At 43.7% G+C, this 26813-nt stretch overlaps 1 protein-coding gene across 2 annotated transcripts in view; it reads right to left on the reverse strand.

Annotated features, from left to right (window-relative positions):
- SETD7 (SET domain containing 7, histone lysine methyltransferase) overlaps positions 1–23619 on the reverse strand; it is a 43051-nt gene extending 19432 nt beyond the window's left edge. The window contains exons 1-5 of one of the 2 annotated variants that reach the window (XM_081077659.1): positions 23322–23619; positions 22377–22508; positions 14382–14511; positions 5690–5891; positions 1420–1609 (exon numbers count right to left, since the gene is read on the reverse strand). In XM_081077659.1, the coding sequence (XP_080933785.1) occupies positions 1420–1609; positions 5690–5891; positions 14382–14511; positions 22377–22416 (562 nt within the window). In that variant the 5' untranslated portion in view covers positions 22417–22508; positions 23322–23619. Of the gene's footprint in view, positions 1–1419; positions 1610–5689; positions 5892–14381; positions 14512–22376; positions 22509–23186 lie in introns of both variants that reach the window. The other variant, XM_081077658.1, reaches the window with a different exon arrangement.
- Between the last annotated feature and the right edge of the window lie 3194 nt (positions 23620–26813).

The following is a 26813-nucleotide window of genomic DNA, read 5'->3' on the forward strand; positions in this document are numbered from 1 at the left end:
AAAGTTGCAAAGATAGTGTAGAAAGTTCAAACACCCCTCATGGTTTCTCCTAATGTTAATTTCTTATGTTACATGGCATGTTTGTCAAAATTAAGAGACCAGCATAGCTATATTACTATTAACTAAACTCCAGGCTTTCTTCAGATTTCACCAGTTTTTCCACAATGTTTTTCTTTCTCTTCCAAGACCCAACCCAGAACCCCACATTGCATTTAGAGGGCCTCAATTTTTAACTTAAAAAAAAAAAAGAGATATTTAAGACAACCCAAGTTGGACCTAAATGTAAAGTTCCACAGGTTCTATTTTTGGACAAAACCTCCCTTTGGAGAGTCTCCTTCAGATCACAAATAGCTAAAGATTATTTAGGCCCATTAATGCCTACATTTATTATCTTTTCTTGTTTCTCTCTTTATAGCTTAACTGGGATTAGAAATACATGCATATATTGTTTTCAAGGAATCAGACCAACTCAAACAGCTTTCCTATGTGGTACCACTAAAAACACTCAAAAAAGTCTTGATTTTTTTTCCCCTTATCTATTTTCCAGATTTTCTACAATATAAAATTTTGTAATCAGAAAAAAATGTTTTATGTACTCTACTGTACTTCTAAAAGGAAATAGGATTTTTTCCTAATATGGATTCCATTGGGCTCACTCATGTATCAAGTGTGCATTCCAGGCAGATGCCAGGCTCTGAAGAGGGCTGGATGCCAATATGCATTTACTTTTCCCAATCAGAGCTCAAGCTGAGTCAGCTTTATAATTTGTACTAATTTGGAGATCTGCTTAATTTGATTCTTTAATGTTATTAATCTGTAGTTCAGTTTTTTTTCTGAAATATCATGTTTGGAATTGATTGGATTATTGCTGTCATTTCTTTACTCTTTCCCTGTATTTGAATTTTACAGCTATACTCTTGTCAGGTTATTTTTCAGCATCTGCTGTGAAAGTGCCTGCTGTATATTTCACTGCCCCACTGATGTGTGGCTTCGCCATGTGACTTTGCTTTGACCAATGAAATGTGGGTGAAAGTGACATTGTGTCAGTTCCAAGTTGAGGCTTTAAGAGGCATCACAGGTGTCTGCTCATGCTCTGGCCTCCTGTGACCCACCTGAGAAGATCTTGACACAGGTTGCCACTGGCCCTTCCAACTGGGCCCTAGAATGACGACATATAGAGCAGACTGAAACCTGACTAGAAGCTTTCAGTCCAGGGCTACCCTGGTCCAGCCAAGCCCAGCCGAGATGAGCTGGTCAGCAGATTTGTGTTTGCTATTGTAAACTATTGAGGTGTTGAGGTGTCTTTTACGCAACAAAGCTGATAAAAGTGGACTAGATGAAGAAATTAACTTCTCTCATATAAGCCCTAACAACCTGCTTTGGAATTAGAGCAGTCCACCTGAAGCAGATTCTACTTACTTCCGGGCATCAGTTGAAAGTGAGGCCTTCCTTCGTCAGTGGACACAAGGGTAGCCAGCTTTCCTTCTATCATCTCTCCATCGATGAATTTTCCATACAGTGCAGTCCTCTCATCAGGGTACACGTAAGCTATCTTCTCTCCAGTCATCTCCCCATCTTCATTTACTTCTCCTACAAGGCTGCCTCCATCCTAATGGGAGAAACCAAAACCCAGAGAAGATTATATATAGTATTTATCTCTATGACATGCATTTCAAGAAATTTCTCTTGTGTACTCCCATGGTTAATAGCACTAATACAGATCATAACAGTTTAAGAACTCAGAACTTTTCAAAAGAGTGCAAAACCCATGACGCCTAGCTCCCCATCCAGCCCCATATGGATAAACTTCTAGAAGTTATATGCAGAGAGGCAGAGAGGCCTGATTTAGAGTCAGAGATTGAGTTGCAATTTATAATCCTGCACAAGTTACTGATACTCTATCTTGGTTTATGATCTAAGAAACAAATATGTCATATTTGTGATATTAGTTACAAACATTTAAAGGAAATGTAACTACGTGTTACTTTGGGCCAGTACCAGGTATGATGAGGCTTTGTGGCAAGACAGTCTGACCCACTATTCATATGATTTCACTTCTTAATGTCGTATTTTGGATTGCTTGTCTGTTGGGAAAATCTTTAGTTCAAATGTATGTAAGAATTAATTTAGTGTACGTGAGTGAAGAGAGTTGTCTGCATTTTCTAGGAGATAAACAAAAAGGTCTTCTGGACACTACCTTTCTAAGAATCCTGTACCATCACTTTTTTGGGAGTTAGAAGAAAAAGTGAAAAAAGATCAACTAAATTCCACTCCCTTCCCCATCACTTCTTCCTTCCCAATCTTCTTTATTTACTGCTCCCTCCTGCCTCTTTCCAGGAGAGAAGCCAGCTGTGCTTCCTGTTTAATTGTCACTTACTTCATTCCTAAGGGTCATTAAATGCTTTAGAGCAGAGGCTGTCATAGAATTCTATATCCTGGTAAGTGCTAGGGACACAGAAGGTAATCCACATATATATTTGTAATTTTTTATAAGTTTATTAGGTTGGTGCAAAAGTAATTGTGGTTTTTGCAATTATATTTTTAACCCACAATTACTTTTGCACCAACCTAATATTGAGCTAAACTGATGACATATGACAAGGAGCAAGATCTCAAATGCTCCCGATCCATAAACACTTTTTGAAGTGACTTGGAATACCGAAAAATAATCTAATATTAGGTTGGTGCAAAAGTAATTGCGGTTTTTGCAATTATTTTTAACCTTTTAAATTGCAATTACTTTTGCACCAACCTAATAAATAATCACAAAATAATCTAATCTAGACTGCAAGAGTTGTCTCCTTTCCCCCACCAGAAGGTCCTTATGGTATAACTGAAATTCTAAGACCTCTGTGGATTTGATGTAACAATAGTAATACTAGGATATCTTCTAAAAGCTTGGTTATTTCCCCAACTCAGAGGTTCTAGGAGCAGCTACTCAGAGTCAGTAATGCAGGATAATTTCTCAGTGAACCCAAAAATGCTGCTTACTGAAAGCCAGCAGGAACGAATAACATCGGGTACAGGATTTCTGCAGTTCCTTGAATCTAATTGCTCTTTGGAGAAAAAAGGTTATAAACTAAAAAACGAACCACAGCACTTCATAGAAAGAAAAATACTTGGAAGCATTTTTCACGGAGAAAGTGCATTAGGGATCTATTATGGCTTTCTCCTCCCCGAGTTAATTCTTAATAACCCGGCATAAATGGGTCTGATGCTTTCTGCAAGACCTGCCTTCAGGCTTCAGTGGCTATTTAGCTGAGAGGTGTTAGAGCTTTTGTGCTTCTTACACGCCCAAACGAATATAAGCCAGCAGCGGTGCTGTTTATTCTGCCTTTCTAGGGTCTTACATTTTTTTACCCTTGTATGCTTTAAACTTTTGGTTTTGGGGGCAAGTGAATTTATTTGTCTAGAATAATAAAGCAGAGATTCTACTTTTATTTCCAAAAGGGCTTATGAATGTTTAATTAAAAACTTGTCTGCCCTGTCCCAAGATAAAATTTTGAAAAAAAGAAGCTGTCCATAGAGTGAGCTTATAAATACTGCAGGGAGAATCAGTAGTTTTTCCTCCTTTTGTTCCTGCTTTGACCCCAGATCACAGAAACTTCCTTGTTTGCCGTGTCAGGGAGGGTTGGGGAAGAAGCTGTTTTCTCTCCTCTGTCCAGTGGCTCCTTCTCTTGAGAAGAGGACTCATTAGTGAGAAGGCAGAGTCTGACACCCACTGACACCCATCTCGCTTTTGGGTTGGGGTTAGAACAGGAGAAAGCCTGCTGCTCCTATGTGTCCTGCCGCATGTTTGCTCCCTGTCTCCAGGGGCCTGGGAACTGGCAGTGCCCGTAGGTACACCTGTTTACCTCTCCACTCCTGTCCTCCCCTTAGGGGAGCTCCCCCAGGGAGGCCCTGCTTCCCCAGGAGAAATCTGCAGCTTTCTAGTTGCTCTGTCTGCAGCTGGTCCAGATGTTCGGTTCAGAGGGGAAGGTAGGAGCCCACACCACCTCTCCAATCCAACACTGCCATAATAAAACCCACACTGTTATCCCTGACACCTCTGCCTGCTTCTTAGTTGATTCTGAATCCAGAGAGCAAAGGGGTGGGATTAGCCCCTTCCACTGCCAAGAGCCACTGGAGAGAAGGCTAATGTTCTCAATCATGTTAATTTGACAGCTTATAACTCCCCAATATTTCCTTCCCATGGCAGAGTCTTCTTTTGGCGTTTATAGTAAGATAATGATTAATCGGGGGATCACTGCATACATTATATAAATGTCTAACCACTATGCTGTACACCTGAAACTAATATAAAATAATCTTGAATGTCAACTGAAACTGAAAAAAATAAATAATTTAAAAAAAGCTAATAAGGCTAAAGGCTAAAATGTAGTTGCCCATTTAGGTTTCAAAATGCAACTACAATGAGGAAGGTGGACCCACACATTCGGCCAGTGCATCTTTGATCTCTAGGGACTTAATTGATCACAGTCACAAGTAAAATGACAGGTCGTGGGAGAACCTGCTAAACCACATTTTGCCTCTTTCTTACACACATCCTCACGCAGAGTTCCACTTCTCCTGACTTCAAGAGTCACTGTCCTCTCAGCGGCAAGACGTTCATCCCACGTACTCCTGAAGCAAGGAAACTTCAGGTCTTTCTAAACTGGTAAGTGGCCCCCACCACATTCCTCTTCTCGCTCCTTCTAGGCAGTAACTGAAAGGACTTCTGATCTATTGCAGATCCTATCGAGAGGGTGTGCAAATGCTTTAGAAATTATTTTTAAAATGTTTTACTATGTTCTTTGATTATGCCCTGTTCCCAGAGTATAACATTTTTTTAAGAACAATAATGTATAAGTAGCTCTGGCTGGGACCACTTTTCTTGTTCTACATGTAATAGATACTTTGTTTTTATTAATACTTTTTAATCATAGGAAGATAGGGTTCAGAGTAAGGAAAAATATATTTTGACTGAAGCTCTAGACAAAATAAAATATTAGATAAAATATTTTCTAAGGTCGATTTTCTAAAACATTTTCTGAAAATTTACTGACAACAGATGGGATGTTTGAAATGCAAACAAAAATCACAGCATTAATTCCCAATTATGGTTTTTGCCACATCTTTTTGCTCCAGTAAACTCCAGACATACCATAAAATGTTATCATATACTCAAAGGCAAGTTAATTTTAATCAATTTAGGCAATATAAACCACAAAGCACCTTATTAAACAATAAGATTGTAAAATCAAGTAATTACAGTGTAGTAAGTCCAAAAATATGGGGAATTGCTGGATTAGTTCTTGCGTATAAGAAACAGAATAAAATTAAATGCAACTATGAAATATTCTACCACCTCTTTCTACAGTAAATCAAAGAAATATTGTTTAAAAGTTCTGTATTTTTGTCTTCATTAGTGGTACACAATATAACCAGTTGGTTTCAGTTTGTTTTAGTCATGCTGAATCATCCCTTTCCAAACCAACTGAAAAGAAACTCATGGAAGGTGGAAGGACTGGCAATCTAAGTCACTGAAAGGACATAGTCCATGAACTGTTAGTTTCAGCTACTGTGACTCAACATTCATGGCTTCACATTTGCTGATGTAGAGAATACATTTTACTCTTTATTGTGAAGAGTCAAAGCATTGTCTTAAAACATGCTATTTTCCAGCAAAATGACCCATCGCAAGGCTTACTGGGAAATATATCCAGCATACTCCGTGCCGAATATTATCTTTATATTGTCCTTTGAAGATCAGTCTCCCGTCTGTGTCGTATTCCTGAGCCGGACCATTCAGCTCTCCGTCCACATAGGAGCCCTGGAGAACGCCCCCATCCTCATAGGTGTAAACACCCTGGCCCTGCAGGGCGTCGTCCACATAGTACCCCTCCAGGGTGCTGTGAGACAAGGAAGAACACAGGCAGTCGTCAGACCATGAGTCAGCTCACATCCAAAAGCCCCTGATCACCCTCCTGAATTCTCCTAGATTTCTGGGAAAAATACTTCTGAAATGTGGGTGGGATTATGAACATACAGGGAGATTTCATTCTTAATCCCCTAGTTCCTATGAATGCATTTTCTCTGCTGGAGGAAATAGAGAAGAAAGAAGCCACAGATAGAAACTGAGAACAAGCCTCATCTGAGTATGTCTCTAAGACTAGATGCTGACCATTCCCTGGCAATAGAGATTCTGGTGTCACGCTTTCCCCATATAAGCCACTCAGGCCTAATTTCCCTCACAAATGGTCCAGAGTTCACTGGTAGACCCAAGGATCTTTCAGTTGGCTTGCATATAGTGGTCTCCAATAATACAAGTGCAGTTTAGCATGTGTAAATGCCTACATATTTGTTTGAAATCATTAATATATTGTCAGTGACAGCCATAATTGGTGTGTGTGTGTGTATGTGTGTGTATGTGTGTACATGATCATGGAAAATGGAAGCAAGTACGGAAGATTGTAGGCTAAACCTTATTTACTTGTACATCATTAGCGGCCTGATAATGTTTGAGACCCATGATCCTAGCACAGAAGAGAGGGGTGCTCATGGTGATTTTACAAGCACTTCTCTCTCTTTCTCTCTCTCCTCATAAAACACTTGCAGAATTTCAATAACATGTTTTCAGTGTTAGCCTCACGTAGGCCATTATGCAATGAAACTAACTTTACCAAAAACTCTCTTTATGGACTCAAATTTGGAATGAGGGGGGCACCAGCTCAAATTTATCTTTTTAAATATAAAATGTAAGATGTGTAGCAACAAAGACACTTTGATTATGTTACCATGTACAGATAGCACTCATTCATTAGCCCACCTAACACACATTTATAGGGTACCTTCTAAGTAGTGAGGTTCTAGAAAGCCCAATGAACAAAACCAACACCATCAAACAGGAGAGACTGGCACACACTGTGTACTGGGGACAGGTGGAATGCAAGGGCTAGGGGGACTGCATCTGACTCTGCCTGGTCAAGTCTTGGCTTGCTTCAATAAATGACAGAATGGTCTGTAATTATTAAATGAAACATACAGTCTAAATGACAATAGCCTCTGATTACATTGTAATTACACTATTTGTAGTCTCCCAAGGAGATAAATAGTTCTCTTTCACTTTTGTTTGTACTATCAATGACAAATAGGCTTATTTTAAAGTACATTTCAGCAGAACCTTTGCATAAATAATCAAAATTCTAAATCAGTGAGGTTGGAATTAATGAGATTCGACTGTCATTAGACTCCCACTATTAATTAAAAAAAAGAACAGCCTTGCTGAAGGATAACTAATCAACTGACATAATGATGCAATAAATAGTGCAAAAAACTAATCCTGTATCTTCATTGTTAGGACTGCCAGAGAAAATGCAGGAGGCTCAGTGAAGTTTAAATTTCAGATAAATAGCAAATAAATGTTTCGTATAAATATGTCCCAAATATTGGATGGGACATAGTTATACCAATATATTTTTCATTGTTTATCTGCCATACCATTTTCAGTGGGTGTCCTGGATATTATTTGTGAAAACTAGGTTAACTTTGGATTCTCAGCAGCTCTGAAAATTGAATTGTGTGTTGGGTGGAGTTATTCCCGGATGGACTAGTCTGCCAGTATTTCCCAGGTTCATGATCAAATGTACAAGGCATGGGTCTTGTGAATCAGTTAAACAATCATATGGACCTGCACATATTCCACCATATCCAGTAGCTTGTCCCACCCCCTGGCAGTGAAGCCCACCCTTATTTGTACCATAATACTAAGAACAAACTGATATTTCCTTTTAGCTCAACAGATGGAAGATACCCAAATGCAAATTCTTAAGGCACTGGAGAGCAAAACTTAACTGCATTATTTTGACAAATATTTATAGTGGCTTGGATGGGATCTGATGACAAAGGGGGCATGTTATCCCAATGGATTTCCAGAGCAGTGAGAATGAGCAGTGAAGCTTTGAAATCCTCTGTTATGGGGGGAAATAAAAGAAAAGCTTCTCAGTCTGGTGTTAAGGGTGCTTCCTTTCTCTCCAACTTCTTCCTCAGCCAGAGGAGGCTGGCAAGCCAGGGCCTGTTATCTGTTTTTGTAAACAGAGTTTTATTGGAACACAGCCATGTACATTCCTTCCTGTATCCACTATGGCTGCTTTCATATTACAACAGCAGAGTTCAATAGTTGCGCAGAGACTGTATGTGGTCTGAGAAGCCTCACCCTATACAGAAAAAGTTTGCTGACTCCTGCTCTAGAATTTTCTGCTCACGTTAGTTTATTCATGAGCTGCAAGCACACCTCTATATATCTTAGCTTCCAGGTATGTTTTCCTTGCTTCTTTCCTTAAAACACATATAACCAAACTTTTAAAATCCCTGAGGACATTCAGAAAAAAGAAAGTATGGGTCACATTCTCTTTCACCTAGACTGACACATCTGCATTCTACGCAAATATTACTGTATTTTCATTTAAAAATTCTCTTTAATATCTGAATACACAAAAGTGGTCTGAGGACACGTAGCAGCTTTGGTTTCTTCTTCTTCGTAGTTTTGGGATCTAGAAGGTTTTGGGCTTTCCACCTCACGGGCATAAACTCTATTCCCTCCCCGCCCCCATGAGTTCCCTTCCCCTCGGGCAGTAAAATGTAAAACGATGTAAGAACCAAGAGGGAAATTTTAAAGGAATCATAATTCCACTTTAAATTCCCATCTCTAGCCAAATGAAATAGTGATTTTTAGTATTAAAACATTGTTTTAGGAATGATTTTATATGACAATATATATTCTCCTTTAAAATACTTGAAACTAAGTAAAGAAGAAGAATGTCTGCTGGGCTCCATCCAGCCAGAAAGCTTCAGCTTCTTCCACGGTGTGATGGCAGCGCAGAGGAGACTGCCAAAGCTTCCGTGTAACATGTGCTGTCCACCTGCAGAGGTTTTTACCCTCTCCCAGATGGTCTAGGAGCCTGTGGGATCTGATTCTTATAAAGGCTCAAGAGGACAAGAGAATATTTGAGAAGCAATTAGTGAGATTGAATTTTGCTCTCTGAAAACAAACCCTGAGAAAAGGCTGCCAGCACTGCTATCGACTAATAATAACACTGACAACAATGATAAAAGATAATAATAATCCATCCTTGACCTGGCGGGCATTGTGCTAACTAAAATAAGTCAGACAGAGATAGACAAACACTATGTGTCATGTCATCACTTACACGTGGAATCTAAAAAGGCCCAACTCACAGAAATAGAGAGTAGAATGGTGGTTGCCAGAGGATGGAGGGCGGGGCGGGCAGAGGAAATGGTGAGATGTTGGCCAAAGGGGACAGACCTTTCGTTTGTTTGTTTGTTTAAATTAAGGATTTCTTTTTATTAGTTTCAGGTGTACAAAACAATGTAATAGTTAGACATTTACACGTCTCGCAAAGTGATAATCTCTCTCCCCCAATCTACTACCCCTCTAACAACATATATAGTTGTTGCAATTCTGTTGACTCTATTCCAAAGGGTACAGACTTGTAGCTGTAAGATGAATAACTTTGGGGCTCTAAGGTACCACATGGTGACTTTAATTAACAATACTGCGTCATATACTTAAAACTTGTTAAGAGAACAGATCTTAAATATTATCACCATACACACAAAAATGTTAATTATGTGTGAAGTAACAATTTCTCAATATACACATGTATCAAATCACACTAAACACCTTAAACTTACATGTGTTATATGTCAATTATATCGCAATAAAGCTGGAAAAATGCAGATAACAGAGTAACAGAAGAAAAAAAATCCATGCTTTCCTGTGAGCGCCTACTAGGTATTGTTCACTCTGCAAGGTCTTTGCAGGTTTTCTCATTCGGTCCTTGCAACAACTCAGAAGTAGGCACAATTATCTGCATTTTACAAATGAGGAAGAGGCCAATTCTCAGGAACAGGGCCCCTCTGAGTTGTTCCTCAGGAAATCCTTCCATCGAACTGCCAAATGCCTACCAAGTTGTTCAGACTCCTACAAGAAAGTAACTGAATTCACCCCAGGACTCCTTTGAATTTCTCACAATTATAGCTAATGAGTGACCTCAAGTAAAGTTAAAGCATGGAAGCAAGGTCGTCAGGATCAGAAGTATTTCCTCGTGTCTCGTTAGAGGAGAGCAGTAGATGTAGTGAGAAGAAGGGTGGCTCTGCCCTTGAACTCACCTTGGCTGGAATCTCAGCTCCAACCTTTACTAACTAGGGGGACTTGGGTAAGTTACTTCGCCACTCTGTGCCTCAGTTTCTTCATATGTAAAATAGGATTATAGAACCGACTTCCCAGATTATATGAAGGCAACGTGTCCCATGTTGAACAGATGAAAAGTATTCAGAGTTATCCACTTCTTTTCCACTCCCTTTCTTCTTGTATGTCATGAAAATATTTGCCTTAATCAGCACTGTTCATTAGAATACAGATAAATGTATTTGTTGAGTCTGGTTCCAACAAAAGCTGGATGACTGTCAGGAATAGAGAAGGGACTTTTTTTTGCCTTGTGTGGGAGGTTTGGAATACATGATTTCAGAAGTCCATTCTATCTCCAATTTCTCTGAAATGTGAGCAAGCACTTTCTGAAAAGCAAACACAAGAAATCCTGCATGGACCTGTCACCTGGAATAACATCAGCCTTCTTCAGGCTCATCAGATGCACAGCCTCGCTTACTTTATTTGGCTGACGATAAGCTACAAGGAGCCCTCTTAGCCAGACACATTAATGTAGCAAATCAACAGCAGAAAATGGTGAGCACACAGGAAAGTGAAGTCATGAGCAGTAAATAATACTTTGAAATCTAATTGGCCCATAAGGAGAAGAAAAAACAACATAAAAAATAAAACTGAATGAATTATCTCTACCTAGTAACCAAGCTAAAACCCGCACGTTTCCCTAATATTACACAGCCCGAAGCCAATCAGCATTGAGATACCACTTCCTTGTAACTATTCTAAGATGTTGAGAAGTCCTGCTAAATTGTCTTTATATCCATAAATCTTGGTTGAAATGAGAACGATTAAGGGAAAAAACATAATAAACATCTAGAATCAGGGATTAGTATAAAAATTTGAGATGTGTATATCAAAGTATTTTGCATACTAAACATTTTAATAACACCCCACAGTGCTCCACGAATCACTGCAGAGCCAACAAAGCCCCAAGCTTCCTTTCGCCTTGCTGCATAAATGTCTACCTCAGGACCAGAGCAGACAGTAAGTCCCAATAATTTAATCTTAGGATGATTTTCTTCTTTCCTTTAATAAGAGGGAAAAATAGGAAACAATAGCTGCTTGAAAAGACAATTTTCAAATTAAGGGTCAATTTTCATATTCATTCCTCATTCGTGTGATAAACTGTCTGGTAAAGGATGAGTGGTCTGACTTGAGATTTCCGACTTGATAAGCAGTTTGTAATAACTTAGCTCTTTTGTGTTACATTTTGTCATACAATGAAGGAAAGACTGTTGAGATCTTAAAACTAGCAAACATTCTGAAGCTGAGACAGTAGTACAAAGGTAAACAGTGTACATTTTGGCTATTTAAACTTAATTTGGAGATTTAGAAGTATTTATTTCTTATTTTGCCTTGAAAATATTTAATTAAGATGCTTAAATTACTTGCCAATCGTGGTTACCTCTGTGACATGGGGGTGAGGTTGAACAAAAGGGGAACACATTCACTTTTTACATTTCTGTATTTCTTGAAATTTTTAATTCTAACCAAGCATTTGCCACACATGTAATTTAAAAACAAAGTAAAATATTTTGCTTCTATCTAGGAACTTGGTTAAAAAATTTAACAGGGCCATTTTCCTGGTGATCTTAATATTTAAAATCCTTGTTTGGGTTTATCATAATCTATGTTAAGGGAAAAATTGATTCTGGAATTTTCTTGACATAAATTCATATTTGTGTGACACCGTCCCATGAATCACACACCCAGTTAATGGCATCGATTATGGTGACAGTTTCATGGCCATATATTTAACTCCAAACTCCTCTAGTTGTATAAATTAAATATGTACAGCTTTTTGCATGGGAATCATACCTCAATAAAGTAGTTTAAAAACATCACACAGTTGGGTTCAGGTTTTATTAATATATAAGATTAGGATGTACCTGTCTAAATCTTTTATCGCCACACGTTGTGATTTTGCAAACACAGGTTCCACAATTGCAAACAAACCCTTTGATAGGAACACAAGCAAGTACTACAGGTTTGAACAACTTTTTAAAACTCTAATAGAAACTTTTTGTTTCCTCACCTGTTATTTTAAAACCTGATCTCAGCCTTTTGGGGGAAATTTTTTCCATACCAAATCCTCCTGACTGGCAGGAAAGGTGTAGGGCCCCCGTCTTATTTTACCTAGCATATCAGACCCTAAAAATTGGGAGGGGCAGTAGGGAGAAAAATGAATAGACAACTGTAAATTAAGGTGCTGCTTCCTGTAGAAACAACTGAGTTCTCCACGACGAAAGCCTACATCCCCCTTAGAAAGACCTAATCAGTTGCACGTCCTTTGTTCCTGTCAGAAGACTAGACTAACTCATTAATTTTTACACTGAATCTTTTTCGCAGGTGTCTCATAACATGTCAATAGTGGGCTTAAGAAAGAAGGTGATGAGAACCTGTCACCATGCCGCTTCGTCATATGTCATAAAAGCATGATACTGACCTCCCCTCAAGGCATTAGTCCCCATCTATTTGAAGAAAGCTAACAAAGGTTATTTATTTCTATCCCATAGGCTGTTATTCCTGTCCTGTAGATAGCTATTGGCCTTGTGCTTAAACCTGATCTAGTGCTTCCGTTTTTTCATGTCATGACACGCATGCAAATTACTGCATTTGTACGACACACTGGGGTGCCTGCAGGAAGGTGCTTGGAGCTAGAAGTGAGGAGCTTGACAGAGGAAGGGAGGTGCTGGGGAAATGTGTGGCCCACGGGGCACCCCAGGGCTGAGGGGTCAGTATTGTGGTGCTCACGTGTAGTTGGCTACGTCTCAGAAGCTGGGTCCTGCCCATCAGTGCTCTGTGTATTTGGTCTGTGAAGCAATCAGGTAACCAACACGAAATTCAACCAAACCTGCTGGGCTGTTTTTTCAGAGCCAGTCAGTTACTTGCTCTGATCATCAAACTACCTGATTTAAAGCATGAGTGTGTGTGTGTGTGTGTGTGTGTGTTTTCTGGGTGAATTCGACTCTCTCTCAGCTCCCACACTCATTCAGCAATAATTTTTTTAAAGTATCCAATTAAGGGAAAGTGCTATGAAGCATAAGAGATGAAACATAAGATTCTGCCCTCAAGGAAACCTCTGTTCTGTAAAAGAAATAAGACATTTGCATGAATTATATTTGCTGAATAAATGAAAGAATAATTGCAACATGAGGTAAAAAGAGACACTGTCCAGAAGAGAGCAATAACTAAACTGTTATGGAAATAAGGAAAGGAGGAAATAGGAAAAGTTTCCCTCTGGACAGTTTACCTGCTATCACAAGAGAAGGAATCACACAGAAAGAGCAGTTATCCCCAGACAGGCGTTTACAGCCCTGTGAGGCCAGAGCTGTCCACCTCCTGCGTCTACCTGTTCGTGCTTGGACCACGGTGATGTGGCTTTGCAGACCTTTGCTACATGTGTGTTTTTTTTTGTATTAGTTTCAGGTGCACAAGACAAGGTAATACTTAGACGTTCATCATTTATATCCCTCACACTGTGGACCCCCCATCCACTATCCCTCCGACCTTGCACCGAGCCATCACCTTATATATATAAAATTATAGTTGGCATTCATTTGTGTTTAGCTTCTGGTGTACAATGCCGTGATCAGGCAGCTACATGTTTTCTTGACCAATCTCATGAGGAAAGGGAACATGCTGAGAAACTGGTGAAGCTGCAGGACCAACCAGGTGGCTGAATCTTCCTTCAGAACAGAAGCCAGACCGCGAGGACTGAGAGGGCGGGCTGAATGCAATGGAGTGTGCAGTACACGTGGGGAAACGCGTGCGTCGGTCACTGCTGGCCATGCACAGACCGGGCCCGGACATAAACAACCCTACTGTGTGGTTTCCTTGAGACTCGTTATCTGAGTAGATGAAATCCACCAAACAACTGAGCAATTACCTCACCGCAAAGTCTCTCTTTGACAAGCACACCCCAGAGGCAGTGATGACAGAGCTAAGCCTTAGGCTGGCTTCCCCACGACCACAGGGGGTGACTTCCCTGGTCCCCAAAGCAGTGCATGCATGTGTGTTGGGGTTCCTTTTACGTTTTCTGTCAGCTGCACCAGCACATCGACTTACATTATTTCATTTGTATCATTCCTCCAAACAAAGTAATTTGGTACCCACCCCCCAACATAACAAAACAAAACAAAACTCTGAGTGCTACCTGCCATCAAAGAAGAAGAACTTCCCCCGTCCGTTTTTTTCTCCGTGAACAAAGTTCCCCTCAAATCTGTCCGTGGAGGAGTAGGTGACTGTGCAGAACCCGTGGGGTAATCCGTCGTCGTCCAGGTGCCCTGGGGAAAGGGAACCACAACACTAAGGCAAACTTAGCATCTTCATTGCTTCCCCACCGACGCAGCCGTGCTCCCTCGTGCCGCCAGCCAGGCCCCTGAGCAGCCAAACGGTCCCTTTCCTGCCAGACAGGAGAGGGCACGCAATGGCTTCCCACTTTGCCTGCGGCGCAGTGTCGACCTGACTGTTCTGTACACTTTGTGAACTGACGGATCCACAATAGAGAGACTCAGACACATTTCAGAACACGAACAGAACATAATCCTGCATTTTCCTGGGGACCGAGAGTTCTTATCAATAATATCATCTGCAGTGCGTGTTTCAGTTTACCAAGTACCTCCCCACATGGTACTTCTCATATTTGGCATTAAGGCCCCCAAACTCATGCTTAACAGAAATGTAGTTCAGATAGCACCATTTTACAGGCGATTGCCAGATACAGTATCTTTGCAATAAGTCATCTGATTCTAGAACTATTATACAGTATGATTTTCTATATCATTATATAGTATGGTGTGCAGGATAACCAGCCAGGTGATTTCTGAAAACCCCATTGCTATTCATCACATTCAAACAAGGGGCTTAGCCATGTCTCTAAAACTGCCCTAATATTTATAAAGCTCCTTGTGCTAACACATGAACTCAGAGTCTTTCTAAGCTTGAATTTAAGCTTAATCCTGAACTTACTGCTTTCCTTTACAAAATCTCCCAGGTGTGAATGTTTAGTAGTAACCTTGTTATATACCTTCTCCACTGTGTTTGGAGGGCTTGTGCTTTAGATGCAGCTAGAAGCATCCACATGGCCATTTAAGCAGTGATTTTGAACATCAGCCGCAGTTACTATACTGTGTTCTTTAAATTGCTCTTTCTGCCTGGGTCACAGACTGGTATATTCTAACATTGATGTCTACAGTCCATGTTTAGGTTTTTTTTTTTTTTTTAATTATTATCTGTGTATTTCCCAAAACCCAGCAGTCAACTCATTGATGTCTCCCCAATCATTCTGGTGAGCTGAGTTTTGCAGAGGCGGGTGAAACTGAAGGCAGTAGTTAATCTACTGGCTTTTTCCTGGGTTAATGACCTGGGTCATAGATGAAAACACTGTGTGCAATGCAGGGGCATTAAACACTTAAATGTGGCTTCCAGATGGCTCACAGACATGAAAGAAAGCACAAACCATCTCACCACCATGAACACTTTAGTGTCCTAAAATGATTTCTTCTAAAGTGATAAAAGAATAGCATCCCTTGGAAGAGATGGTAAGTAAAAACTCTTATAGAGAACAAACAAGCTCTTAAATTTTTATTGCATTATTACATAAGCATAAAACAACAATGAACAAATACACTGTTTTATTGCTACATCTGACTCTGTATAGAATATTACCTAGAATATATTGCAATAAAACATTGTTACTTAAATTGCAATTGATAGAGTTCCTTTCCTCTCCACACAATTTTTTTTTTTCTACCTAGAGCCAGGAAATTAATGGTCAGGAGGGAAATGGGCCATAATTGCTTTTTTCTCACTCAATAACAAATTGTATGTGACATAATTCAATGACACTTGAGTCAGATGAAATAATTTGAACCATTATTTTCTAAATATCTACTGATGACATCTCTCTTACTGAAATAAATCATTTTTCCTTTTCATTAGAAAAAAAGAAGCCCCACTCAATGTATAGCTAAAAGCCTTCTTTTATGAAATGCTGTTGGGATCAAATTAGATTTAGCTCTTAACATTCCTCTGGTTTTGGCATTTTACTTTTGATTTAAGTATAAATATCAGAATAATCATTTTAGCCTTATATCGAAGTATTTGCTAATTTGTTGGAAATGCTTCCTTCAAAGAAAACAGTTTGCATATTTCAGACTTTAAAAAGTTAGTGTTTGATAAAATTGGTTATTCTACTTTAGATCAAGAGAAATATTAAGATAATCATGAACAACACAAAGGGGGAAAACCCATTGTAAATTCATATCCGCCTTTCTTCAGTGACAATAGTCCTATTTCTGAATAAAACACTGCAAATGCACCCTTAGCAATGGAATTTAGATAGTAGAGAAAATGGAAAGTGTCATATAACACACTAAAAGCACTAGAGGGACGGTATTGAGATGAAAGCAGAAATATCAACCCCACTTCGTGAAGGATACTTGTTTCAACGCCTCTTTCAACAGGCCAGTGAAGAGGGGTCCCATCACCTTCTTAGTCTCCAGGGAGAGAGAGGAACAGAGAAGAGCTGCCGAATGATGGAATGATGGCCGTTTCTTCAACAAACAGTGGAGGAAGTGCTTGGATGCGTGACGCTCCCCTGCCATTCTAAACTGTTAGGTTGCTTGTTGTGGGAAAGTTCTGAATCTGCCTCTATCAGGCCACTGCAGGACCCCTTCTTGGCCTATTTGTTGTTTTCTTCTAAAAGGAGGACAATGTGATCAATGAACAGGATGTGATCAATGAACTGGAGCTCAATATTAAGGGATGTCATCATTCAAGGCTTCCACCGTTAGTGTTTAATAGCCGAGTGTGGTTGTCCTAAGCAGAACTTTGTATAGAAAACAGCAGCACAACCCAAACAGTAAGAACAACAAAGACTTCCCAAAGAAAGAGACGTAGGGAAGAGAACAGACCAGGTTGCAGGGCCCTCACGTCTTTCGACATCAGCGCTAGAAGAGCTTCTGGTCCAACTCTTGGTGAAATGCCATCTGGACAACAGATCAGGTTGTCTTGTTGGTATTAGTCAGTTTCGTGGAGAGAGATACTGATATTTAGTGAAGAAAAAGGTTTGTGTGCCTACTGTTCATCTAGCACTGGGTTACGTGCATTCCTTTTACCTAAATTAACCTCACAACAGTCTCCCGAGTGCCACGCTTATAGAGGAGGAAGCCAATGGTACATGACTTGCCCAAGGAACTCCGTAATAGCTCTGAATGTGCTACCGAATGCTGAAAGCCCCTTGCCCAGGTCTTTCCATTCTGCTTCTCTCTAGGGAAGGGCAAACTGGAAGCAGGTGCCTCTAAACAGGGAGGTGTGCCCAGGTCCCAGGGAGAAAAGTGGGAGAGACTTTGTAATGAAGATAGTTCTCATAGAACCACCAGCCTTTCCCAACAGCATATCCTGGTTGCGAATTCCTGTCCCTTCCAAGTGTTACCTAACTCAAATTGAAACCCGAGTCCTTCTTGCTCTGAGTGAGGTCAGTTTGTGAAATGCGCCAGATCAGCCAACAGCCAGCCATCCAGGCCAGTTCCCACTAAACGGAGGTTGAACACCGGGCCAAACAACAGGGAATATTCACTGGAATGACTGCTCAATCATGCTGTCTGTCCCACCTTATGTGCTGTCTGTGTGTCTGCAGCATTTTACATATTTACAGATGGTAGAGAAAGGGAACAAAAATGTAACAGTCTCACGAGTCTCCTTTTTCACTTTATTCTGAAGACCACTCTCTACTGAATGGACAGAAAGTGAAATTTCCGCCTTTGTGTTACCTGAGTTTTTTTCCTTAACCGGATGAGAGGCAGGCCTGTATTCTGGCAGTGATGATTACATCTGGGCTTGGCAAATTCCCTCCGGATCACACACCCAGCTGCTTACTGCCTCAGGCTTACTCACAGGAGATCTAAGAGTGGAGTGTGTGTGTGTTCCTTACAACAAGGGACTCTTACATGCACTGCTGGTTTTGTAGACTAGAACTGCTTTAAAAAAGTAATAATAACAAAAAAGGCAAGCTTATTCGATTTGGTGCAAAGAACATGCCCTCATGATGATGCGTTGACACTGGTTGTTAAAAACATAATTTGATTTCTGAGGGTAATTCTTTACAAGAGCTCAATTAATAGCGGTGAGGGTCACAGTTTTGAGGTGTGGCCACAGGAAAGGGCGCTGCCAGCACACGCAGTGTGCATTTTTCCTTAGTATAGAGAGTGAGCAATCTTAACAGAGACAGGCAGGATAGATATTAAGGAGACAGTTAAAATATTCTTGGTATTTTGAGGGGCTAAGGGCAGGAACACTGAGATTCTTGTTTTCATTCGGGCTCCTTAGTTCCGGGATTCTGTTATTTCCCCTGTTTGAGTGTTCTTCCTGAGTGTCTCCTGTACATTTCCAGGCCTTTCCATTTTTTTCCTGTCCTCATAAGTGCACATTGGGACTATTGCCAAGAGCCTTCCAGGTGACGGCCTCACCTGCACACCACGGCCGGTTCATTTTCCCAGAGCAGGTTCTGATCCTGTCGTTCCCAGCTCTAAGGGACCCACAGCTTCCTGTGGCTTCCAGTACAGGCCCAGCCCTTGACCTGTGATATAGCCACCATTTCCCTGTCTTACTCTCCATTTTTCTCCTCCTGGGCCCTCTGCTATAGCAGAACCCAATGATTTGTCTTTGGGCGTGCCTGCATAATTCCATACCTCTATGTCTATACTCACAATGTTCCCCGTCAACTGGGCTCAACTCCATTCCACCCCTTGTGGGAACTCTTTCCCCATCTCCTTTCTCAAGCTGGAAGTTAAGTTTTACTTCGTCTCAAGCCCGGTAATTCATCTGTTTAGATATGCTATATTAATTTGAAATTATCTTAGGAACCACATTGTAGTCATCTGTCTGTCTGTGGGGAGACAAAGACATACTATAGTAATAAATATTTCAATTCCCAAAGATAAACATCACTTCCCACTGAACCAGTGAGACTCAAAAGAATTTTTTTGAATCCACTGCGGGAGTTCAGGTGGCCGCCTCAGGCCTCTGAGGCCCAGGGCTCGCCACACTGCCATCCCCAAGGAGCTCTGCGGCGAGGTGCACGACCGGCCCTCCACCACCAGCTCCCCTCCCGCATGGATCCATCCTGAGTTTAGCACTTCACCAGAGCTGGTTCCGCCTTGACAGAGAACCCAAATGTGTATGATGAGACAAAAGGCATTTCAAATCAAGTCCTGAAAAGACCAATTTTTCCCCCCACAGTAAATTTCTTAGGAGGAAGAAAAAGGATGTTTATTGTAGAGGCTGTAAGTGAAACTCTTTCCCCAAATACATTTTTCCGAAAGTCACTGAACTCCATCAGAACCAGCCTCTAGAAAGTTAACCACTGATAAAGAAATGATACTGACATAATATTTAACTGTCGCTTCCAGGCTCGGCTGCCAAGTATGTCATATATCTGACGATTGATTAAAAATCAAAAAAATTGAAAAATGTAGTGTTGGGTACGATGGGGGTGGGTTCTGGAGGTCCAAGCCTGTCTGCTGTCCCACTGAGTGTCCTTGGATTAGTTCTTAACTGCTCTATGCCTCAGTTTCCTCCTCTGTAAAATTAGGATAATATTAGTACCCACCTCATGAGACTGAATGGGTAATGTGTGTGTGAAACATTCAGCACAGAGCCTGCATAAAATAAGAACTAAATAATTATAGTAGCAACGACAATAATAATAATAATGATAGCTAAGTCGGTGAAACTACTGAGAAATGTTTTTGTTTATGGAGAGAGGCAGATTAGTTGGTCCTTCCAAGATAGTCAGACTAGCTTTATACCAGTCACCCATGATGTGTTACATGTTAAGTAAAGGCTATTACAAACAGCACTAAGAAGGCCAAGAATGGCTGGAGAAAAGCCCACTGGTGCAGTTTACCGTGTGTCTCCTCACACATTCTAGACACTGTGTGAGCTTGAGCCTTGGATGCTTCTGAGGACTTTTAAAGAGTCTGTTACTCTAATTGTTTACGCTCAGGTACAACTGAGTCATCATGTGTCCTGGATGGCCCCAAATGCTGAAGGCTTACCCAGTTGTCCCGGCATTAAGGATATACATACAAAAGTTTCAGGTGTACAACTTTGTAATTTATCTGTATACACTACAAAGTGATCACCCCCAAAAGCCTCGTTATTACCCATCAGCATATAATTGACGTCCTTCACCCCTTTCATCCACACTCCCCAACCCCCTTTCCCTCTGGTAATCACTGATCTGTTCTCTGTATCTGTGAGTTTGTGTTTGTTTTACCAGCATAAGTATTACTACTGATCCCTCTCATTCTCAGGCATATTCTGATTTTGGACAATCATGTATATAGTCACCCTATATAACAGAACAGTCCTTGTTTATATAAAGAACGGTCTCTGTTTCTACAAATTAGACAAGCTCAAAAACAACATTGAGATACATTTCTAAAGTTGCTTGTCCACATTCTGCAAGGAGCTTGAGGACCATGGACAACTGGGCCTTCTATTTCTAGGCAGCTTCAAAGGGGAAAATAGTTTAACCTGGGGAGCTCTCCCCACGCTCAAGGGTTTGCATTAAATTTTTACAAGCTCAAGTAGAAGTACCCTTTGAAGAATGAGAGAAAGCCCTGACAACTTGAGAAGAGCGTTTTTTCATTTATCTTGCACAACATGAAGGCACAAGAGGTCAATAACTTAATTGCAAGAAGCCTTTCAATGGACGGACTCCATCAATGTCTTTGGGCCCCAGCAAGCCCCAGCACTGGTTTTACTTATCAGAGAATTCACAACATTGTGAAATTAAAACAACGAGAAACACTCTTTGAAGATGGATAAAGAAATAAGTTTTAATAGTTACATTATAATGGATACCTTTCAGAGAATTCAGAAATATTATTCTACTTAATCTCATCCTAAGACCTCTGGAGCGCTGCTGAAGAGTCAATTATGTTTTATGGAAACATAAAAATGGATTTCTTTTCCCAGTGTAGCCATAAGTACGTATCTTTATGCATTTGTACGGTGTTGCTACTTTGTTTCTCTTTACCGTTTATGAGAAATTGTTTATACAAATGAGGTAGAAACCAGATTCAACCAAAAGCTAAAAATTGTTTACTTAGATGCTTAAAGTATTCTGGAATAATACCACACAATATTGCAAAACATCACGACGTACTGTCTGGGTAGAATCAAATAAATAAATACGCTAAAGAGTATCTTCCAGTATTCACTGTTACAAAATCATAACATCTCATGATACAAACAACGAGATTGTATAACGTCCCCACCTCGCTTTTTAGAACTAGCAAAAAAAGAGGTGGAGAAACTCAGCAAAACAAAGTGCGAGAAAAGTCGGGGGAGGGGCGCTAGAAGAGAAGGGGCGGAGAAACACGACACCCCGGCGGTGATATCACCCACAGCCAACTGCATGGAATTCAGAAAGTTAAGTGTCACCCAGCAATTTCGGTCCGGGCTTGCGGCGCGCCTGCACAGCGTGGCGGCGGCACCCGGCTCGGAAGCAGGAAGGGGGAGGGGGCGGTGTGACTGAGTTCGCTTGGGGACAGCAAAGGGGAGGGCCACCCGCTCCCTGTCTGCGCACGTTCAAGCCCCGGGTCGGGAGCCTAGTCCCTCGCCCTGCAATGATTTCATCTTTTCGGAGGAGCGGCCGCTCGGGCCGCGGCTGCCACGTGCCAGGTTCGGTACCACGCGCTGCGCGGGCGGGGGGGGGGGGGACCCAGCCGGCCGCAGCCGTGGTCACGGTGATTCGCAGGGGCAAGAAGAAGGAAAGGGCCGGCGGCCGGAGAGGGGATCAGGGCTGCCAAAAGCTGCGGGGGCATTGCTCCGCGGAGACCACGGTTCTCCAAGCACCGTCCTGCTGCGCACCCCCACCTTGCATCCGCGGAGGGGGAAGAGCGCAGGGCAGGTTTCGAAACTCCTAGCCCGGGATGCAGGCAGCGGCCGGCGGGGTGGAGCCGCCGTGCCCTACCGGGGACCCCGGCCCCGCGGAGCGCGGCTCCCGGCCTGCGCCCCCGCCGGAGCCGGGCCACCCGTGTCGGCTACCGTGGCGGCCGCGGGGCTCGGCGCAGCGCCGCTCACAGCCCGCCGCTCCTTCCGCGCGCCTCCGCCCCCGGACCCAGACAAACGTGTGTACCTTCCACCGCCTCCTCCACCATCTCGTCGTCGCTGTCCATGGCGGCGGGGGACCCTGCCCAGCTCGGGGCCGCGCGGCTGCCTCCCGTCCCTCCGGGCGCTCCGGCGGCTGGGCGAGCGCTGGGGCTGCACCCTGCGAGTTTGGAGGAGGAGGAAGAGGAGGAGCAGTCGGGGCTGCTCGCACTGCCTCCCCCTACAGCCCTTCCAATTCCTGGGCCTGCAGCTGCTGCTGCCGCAGCCGTCCCCCCTCCCTGCGCCTACTTGCCCCTCTCCGCCGAGGCTCCGGGGTGCCGCCGCCGCCGCAACTTTCTCCTGTAATACCCCCTCTTTGTTAGCGAGCAGCTGATCCGCTGACATCACCCGGAGCCGGGCGCTCCCTCCCTCGCTGATTGACAGTTCCCTGTCCCTTCCCAGAAGTAAGGCTCCTTGAAACGAAAGGCGCTCGGAGTCCGCGTTGCCTCCGCGCCCCAGCCCACCAGCCCCGGGCCCGTCAGGGTTTCTGCTCGGCTTCTGGGCAGCTCGGTGAGCTCGGAGCGCACCACGCGGTCCTGGGCGCCGCGGGCGTCTCGTGGGCTCGTGGGACCACCGGGTACCGGCCCTCGGGGGGCCCTGCCCGCCTGGCCTCCAGCTGTGCCCGGGCAGCTTGGAAGTCCATCGTGCGGTGCCCCCCACCGACCCCCACGTCGGGACAGCCTCCAAAAACAGGGACGCGAAGGCAGTGTTTCTGACGCTCCTGCGCCTCAACTTCCTTTCGCCCACGTCCTCACTTCACCCCGTTTGCCACCCGGAGCTGCACGAGTGCGGCACGCACGGGAGCGCAGGTGTCCCCTTGTCGCCGCGTCACATACGAGCATGTTTGCCAGACTCCAGGGGGTGACATCCAGTCCCGAGGCCGCGGGACTGCGGCTCCCACCCCGGCGCCTCGCGTCCCCGCCCCCCTCCGCACCGCCAGGCGTCTCGGTGATTCAGAAAGTCAAGTCCAAACGGCTGCGGACTCCGTATCAGGCAGGAAACTGGCTGCTCGCAAGGCCCGCAGGGTCCTCCTCGCCGTGTGGTCTTAGCAAAGGAGCCCCCGAGCGGAGCTGATGAGGGAGGACCGTGCGTCTGGCGCCTCCCGCACCGTTCCTGTGATGTCCCCAGCTGTTACCCTGTTTCTCCAAGTGCCAACCACTCCATAAATTCAGGCTTTTCAAGCGGACAATATCACGGGGCACCCGGTTCCCGGCCAAGCCACTTAGTGTCATGGTGGCGCTGCCTCTTACAGGTGGCATAAAGGGTGGCTGTAAATAGCTGGTTAAATGGATGCAAATGGACACAGTGTACCGTGGAATTACCGGGTGCCGCTCGGGACAGCTGCCAAGAACAGCTACTGCGCGAGGGAGGGGGCAGGAGGGAGCAAAGACAGTTGTTTGATTTTGTTTTCTGAACAACGAATGAGGCTTTGAAGATTTCAAAGAACCTCTAGCACCAGGGAGACCGCACCTGACTTTTGGCTCTGCATTTAAATGCTAGGTATTATGAGCTTCTTCTTAAATTCAGTTTTCCTCTGTGAAGAAAACAACAGTGGTAGGGACATTTGTCCCAGACACTGCCAGGAATTTCAATCCCTTTTGACTGTTTTAGAAAGACAGGGAAGGGTGGTGGATGATGAGTTGGGAGACTGGTGCTGCTCAGCAGCCCTGCTAGCCTGCGTGTCTCCCCCCGGAGATAAACGGCTGAGGCTACACTGGGATAAGGTCCCTCTGGCTTGGGCTGGAGCACTCGGAGGGCGTCCAGTTTGGTCTACAGCTCTCGGACTCTTCTGGCTGAAGGTGAGCCTCCTCGAAGCCCTCCAGTGCAGACACCTGGTTCCAAAGCTGCACACAGAAGGTGTTTCTCGCAGTGGAAGGTAGATGATGCAAGAGCCACACAGGTCACATCATCTTCACACAGGAACCACAGAAATGGGGTTTTATTTTTGACTGGGAAAAAAAAAAAAGCCATTAGGTACTGAGCTTGGTCACTCATTGGTTTTGAGTTATATATTTTTTTATTTTCCTTTTTTGAATATGTCATCTCCTCCCTTGTGTATTACACTGACATACAAAAACACATCAGATACACATCTTCCCCAGTTTCCAGTTTATTTTCAGGGGCAAAAAAAGAATTTTTTGAAAGCAAACAGGAAGCAAAAGTAATTTATTTCTTTACTAAAAGAAGGCTAAGGGAAGGGAAATGTAGGCTGGAAGAAATCTCTCCTCAAAACACACAGGTGAGCCACAGATACACAAGTTTGTGGTGGATGGGTACGTGGGGCTGGAGGCAAGAATCGCGTCCTAAATGCCCGGCGCCTATCTCTCGGTTCCAAAGGATTGTCTAGCCATCCGGTTGGGGCCATGAGGGTTTCCCAGCCTGTACTGCACACCCAAACTGTCAGCTGCTCCCTTTCCACCTGCTGCCCTAGGAGCACTGGGAGCCCAGCCTGCATCCCCAAGCACGCCTCCTCCGGACCAGTAAGCATGGGAAGCCGCCACCCGGAGAACCTCCATCAGTTTTGCACGTGAGGCAGGCCGCAGCCAACCCAGTCCTGCCTCCTTTAGCCCCCATTCATTCCTGCTGACTCTGGGCCCAAAATTTAGGCGAAATGTTTTTATGACTCCCTGAAGATACATTTGCATTTTTTGCAAATCGTTTTAGGTATGTGTTCAATCTCCTTCTCTAGACGGACTGGTTGTTATTTACAACCCTACAGCCCAACACAGTGCCTGGTACAGAATGAGGGTTAGGCAATGTCAGCGGTGATTTTGCAGAGAGGAATATTCTGTTGTAGATAAACAGTGCTGAGTGTCTCTCTCACAGACGGGATCCTCTGCCTGTGTTGGCAACGTGCTTTGTTTCAGCTCAAGTCGGAAGAGTTTTTGAGGTGTTCTACTTTCCCACATCTACTGGCCCCAAATCTGCTTCCACCGCATTCTTCCCCACAGTTTTCTTCATCGAGAGCTCATTTCATAAACCCTCTTTCCTCTTGGCTTCCCGCCATTCTCCTGTCGTACTCTGTCCCTACCGATGTGGTCCTGGGCTAGAAAATCAACAAAGCTCTTAATCACAGTGCGTAGCTGCAGCAGCTGCGTGGCTCAGGGCCTAACTCAGCAGATCAATGCGCCAGAACCAGCCCTCGCTGGGAGCGCGGGGACCGCACGGCACCCCACGTGGGACCTGCTTCCACGCTCACACCAAGGGGTGGCTTTTGCTAAGCTGCCTGGCTTGCTTCCTTTGCACCCAAGGACATATCCCTCCTTTCCACCCTCAGCTTGGGAAACGTAAATCCCTCTTCCACTGCAGCAAGCAATGAAAATACTGAGTTCTTTTCTTCATTTTTATCACCCATGTCTTTCCCCAGAGAAGGCTGGGGCTGACTTATAAGATGATATAACTTTTCCAGTAAATATATTTTTATAGGTATCTTGTATTTCATACACTTTCCTACATTTAGGGGAACAATTCTGTCAATTTACCACTATGCGCACTTGCAAATTGGGAAAAACCTAATGGATGTGGAACTCTGCAGAATTCCCTAGTGCGGGCTGTCCCTGCCCCCTCACCTGCCCTGATGGTGGAGGCCGCGGGGCCCAGGCAGCCTTCCCAGCCTCCACGCTCCTGGAAGGCAAGGCGCTCTCCAGGTGTCCTGCGGATCTATGGCTGGTGTCTCCGTTCTGCTTTGCTTGTTTACACTGCTGGCGGGAAGACAAGGATGGAACGAGTGCAAGAACTCTTAGATAATCATAAGAGCTCATGCCTTAACAAGATTTTTCCCCACCAAATTCGCCAACTTGTTTGAGTTTTCAGCCTATTTGTTTTGATTCCTCCAAGGACTTGCCGAGGCAGCTGGTCAGTGAAGCTCTCTGGACCTTAGTTTTTTCATCTGGAAGTGAGGAAGGAGTTGGGCTCAAACCTTCTCTGTCCACCTTTCCTGGAGAAAAGCTAAAAGAGCCTGGAGAGTCCCGGGGACATGCACAGGAAAAGGAGAGGGGAAGCCACCATGTTCAAGTGCCCCAGTCATCTCAACCCGATGGCACTGAGACCCCAGGACGAGGAGGGACTTTATCTTACTCTAGGAAGAGAGGCATGGGCCTTTCAGGAGAGCCACGGTCCTCGGGTTCTGAAGCACTGAGTCACAAATCAAGCGGCTAACTATGTTGGTGACAAGTGCAGCAGCAGGAAGGAGGGGCAGGGAAAGGAGCAGCAAGGAGAAGGGCACGGGGGAGGAGATGTGGATGAAAGAGGCATTTACAGCTTGTGGAGCACAGAGGAGCAATGGGGAACAAGGGCACCAAACACAGGTCCGGGAGCAAAGGAAGAGGTGGAGAAAACACATTCTGCTGGAAATAGACATGACTGCAGTCCTGAAGAGCACTCAGGAATTCAGAGTGACCTGATTTGATTACAGCAACAGGAAGTG

The sequence above is a fragment of the Rhinolophus hipposideros genome (assembly GCF_964194185.1).
Source record: "Rhinolophus hipposideros genome assembly, chromosome: 16".
Lineage (NCBI taxonomy): Eukaryota > Metazoa > Chordata > Mammalia > Chiroptera > Rhinolophidae > Rhinolophus > Rhinolophus hipposideros.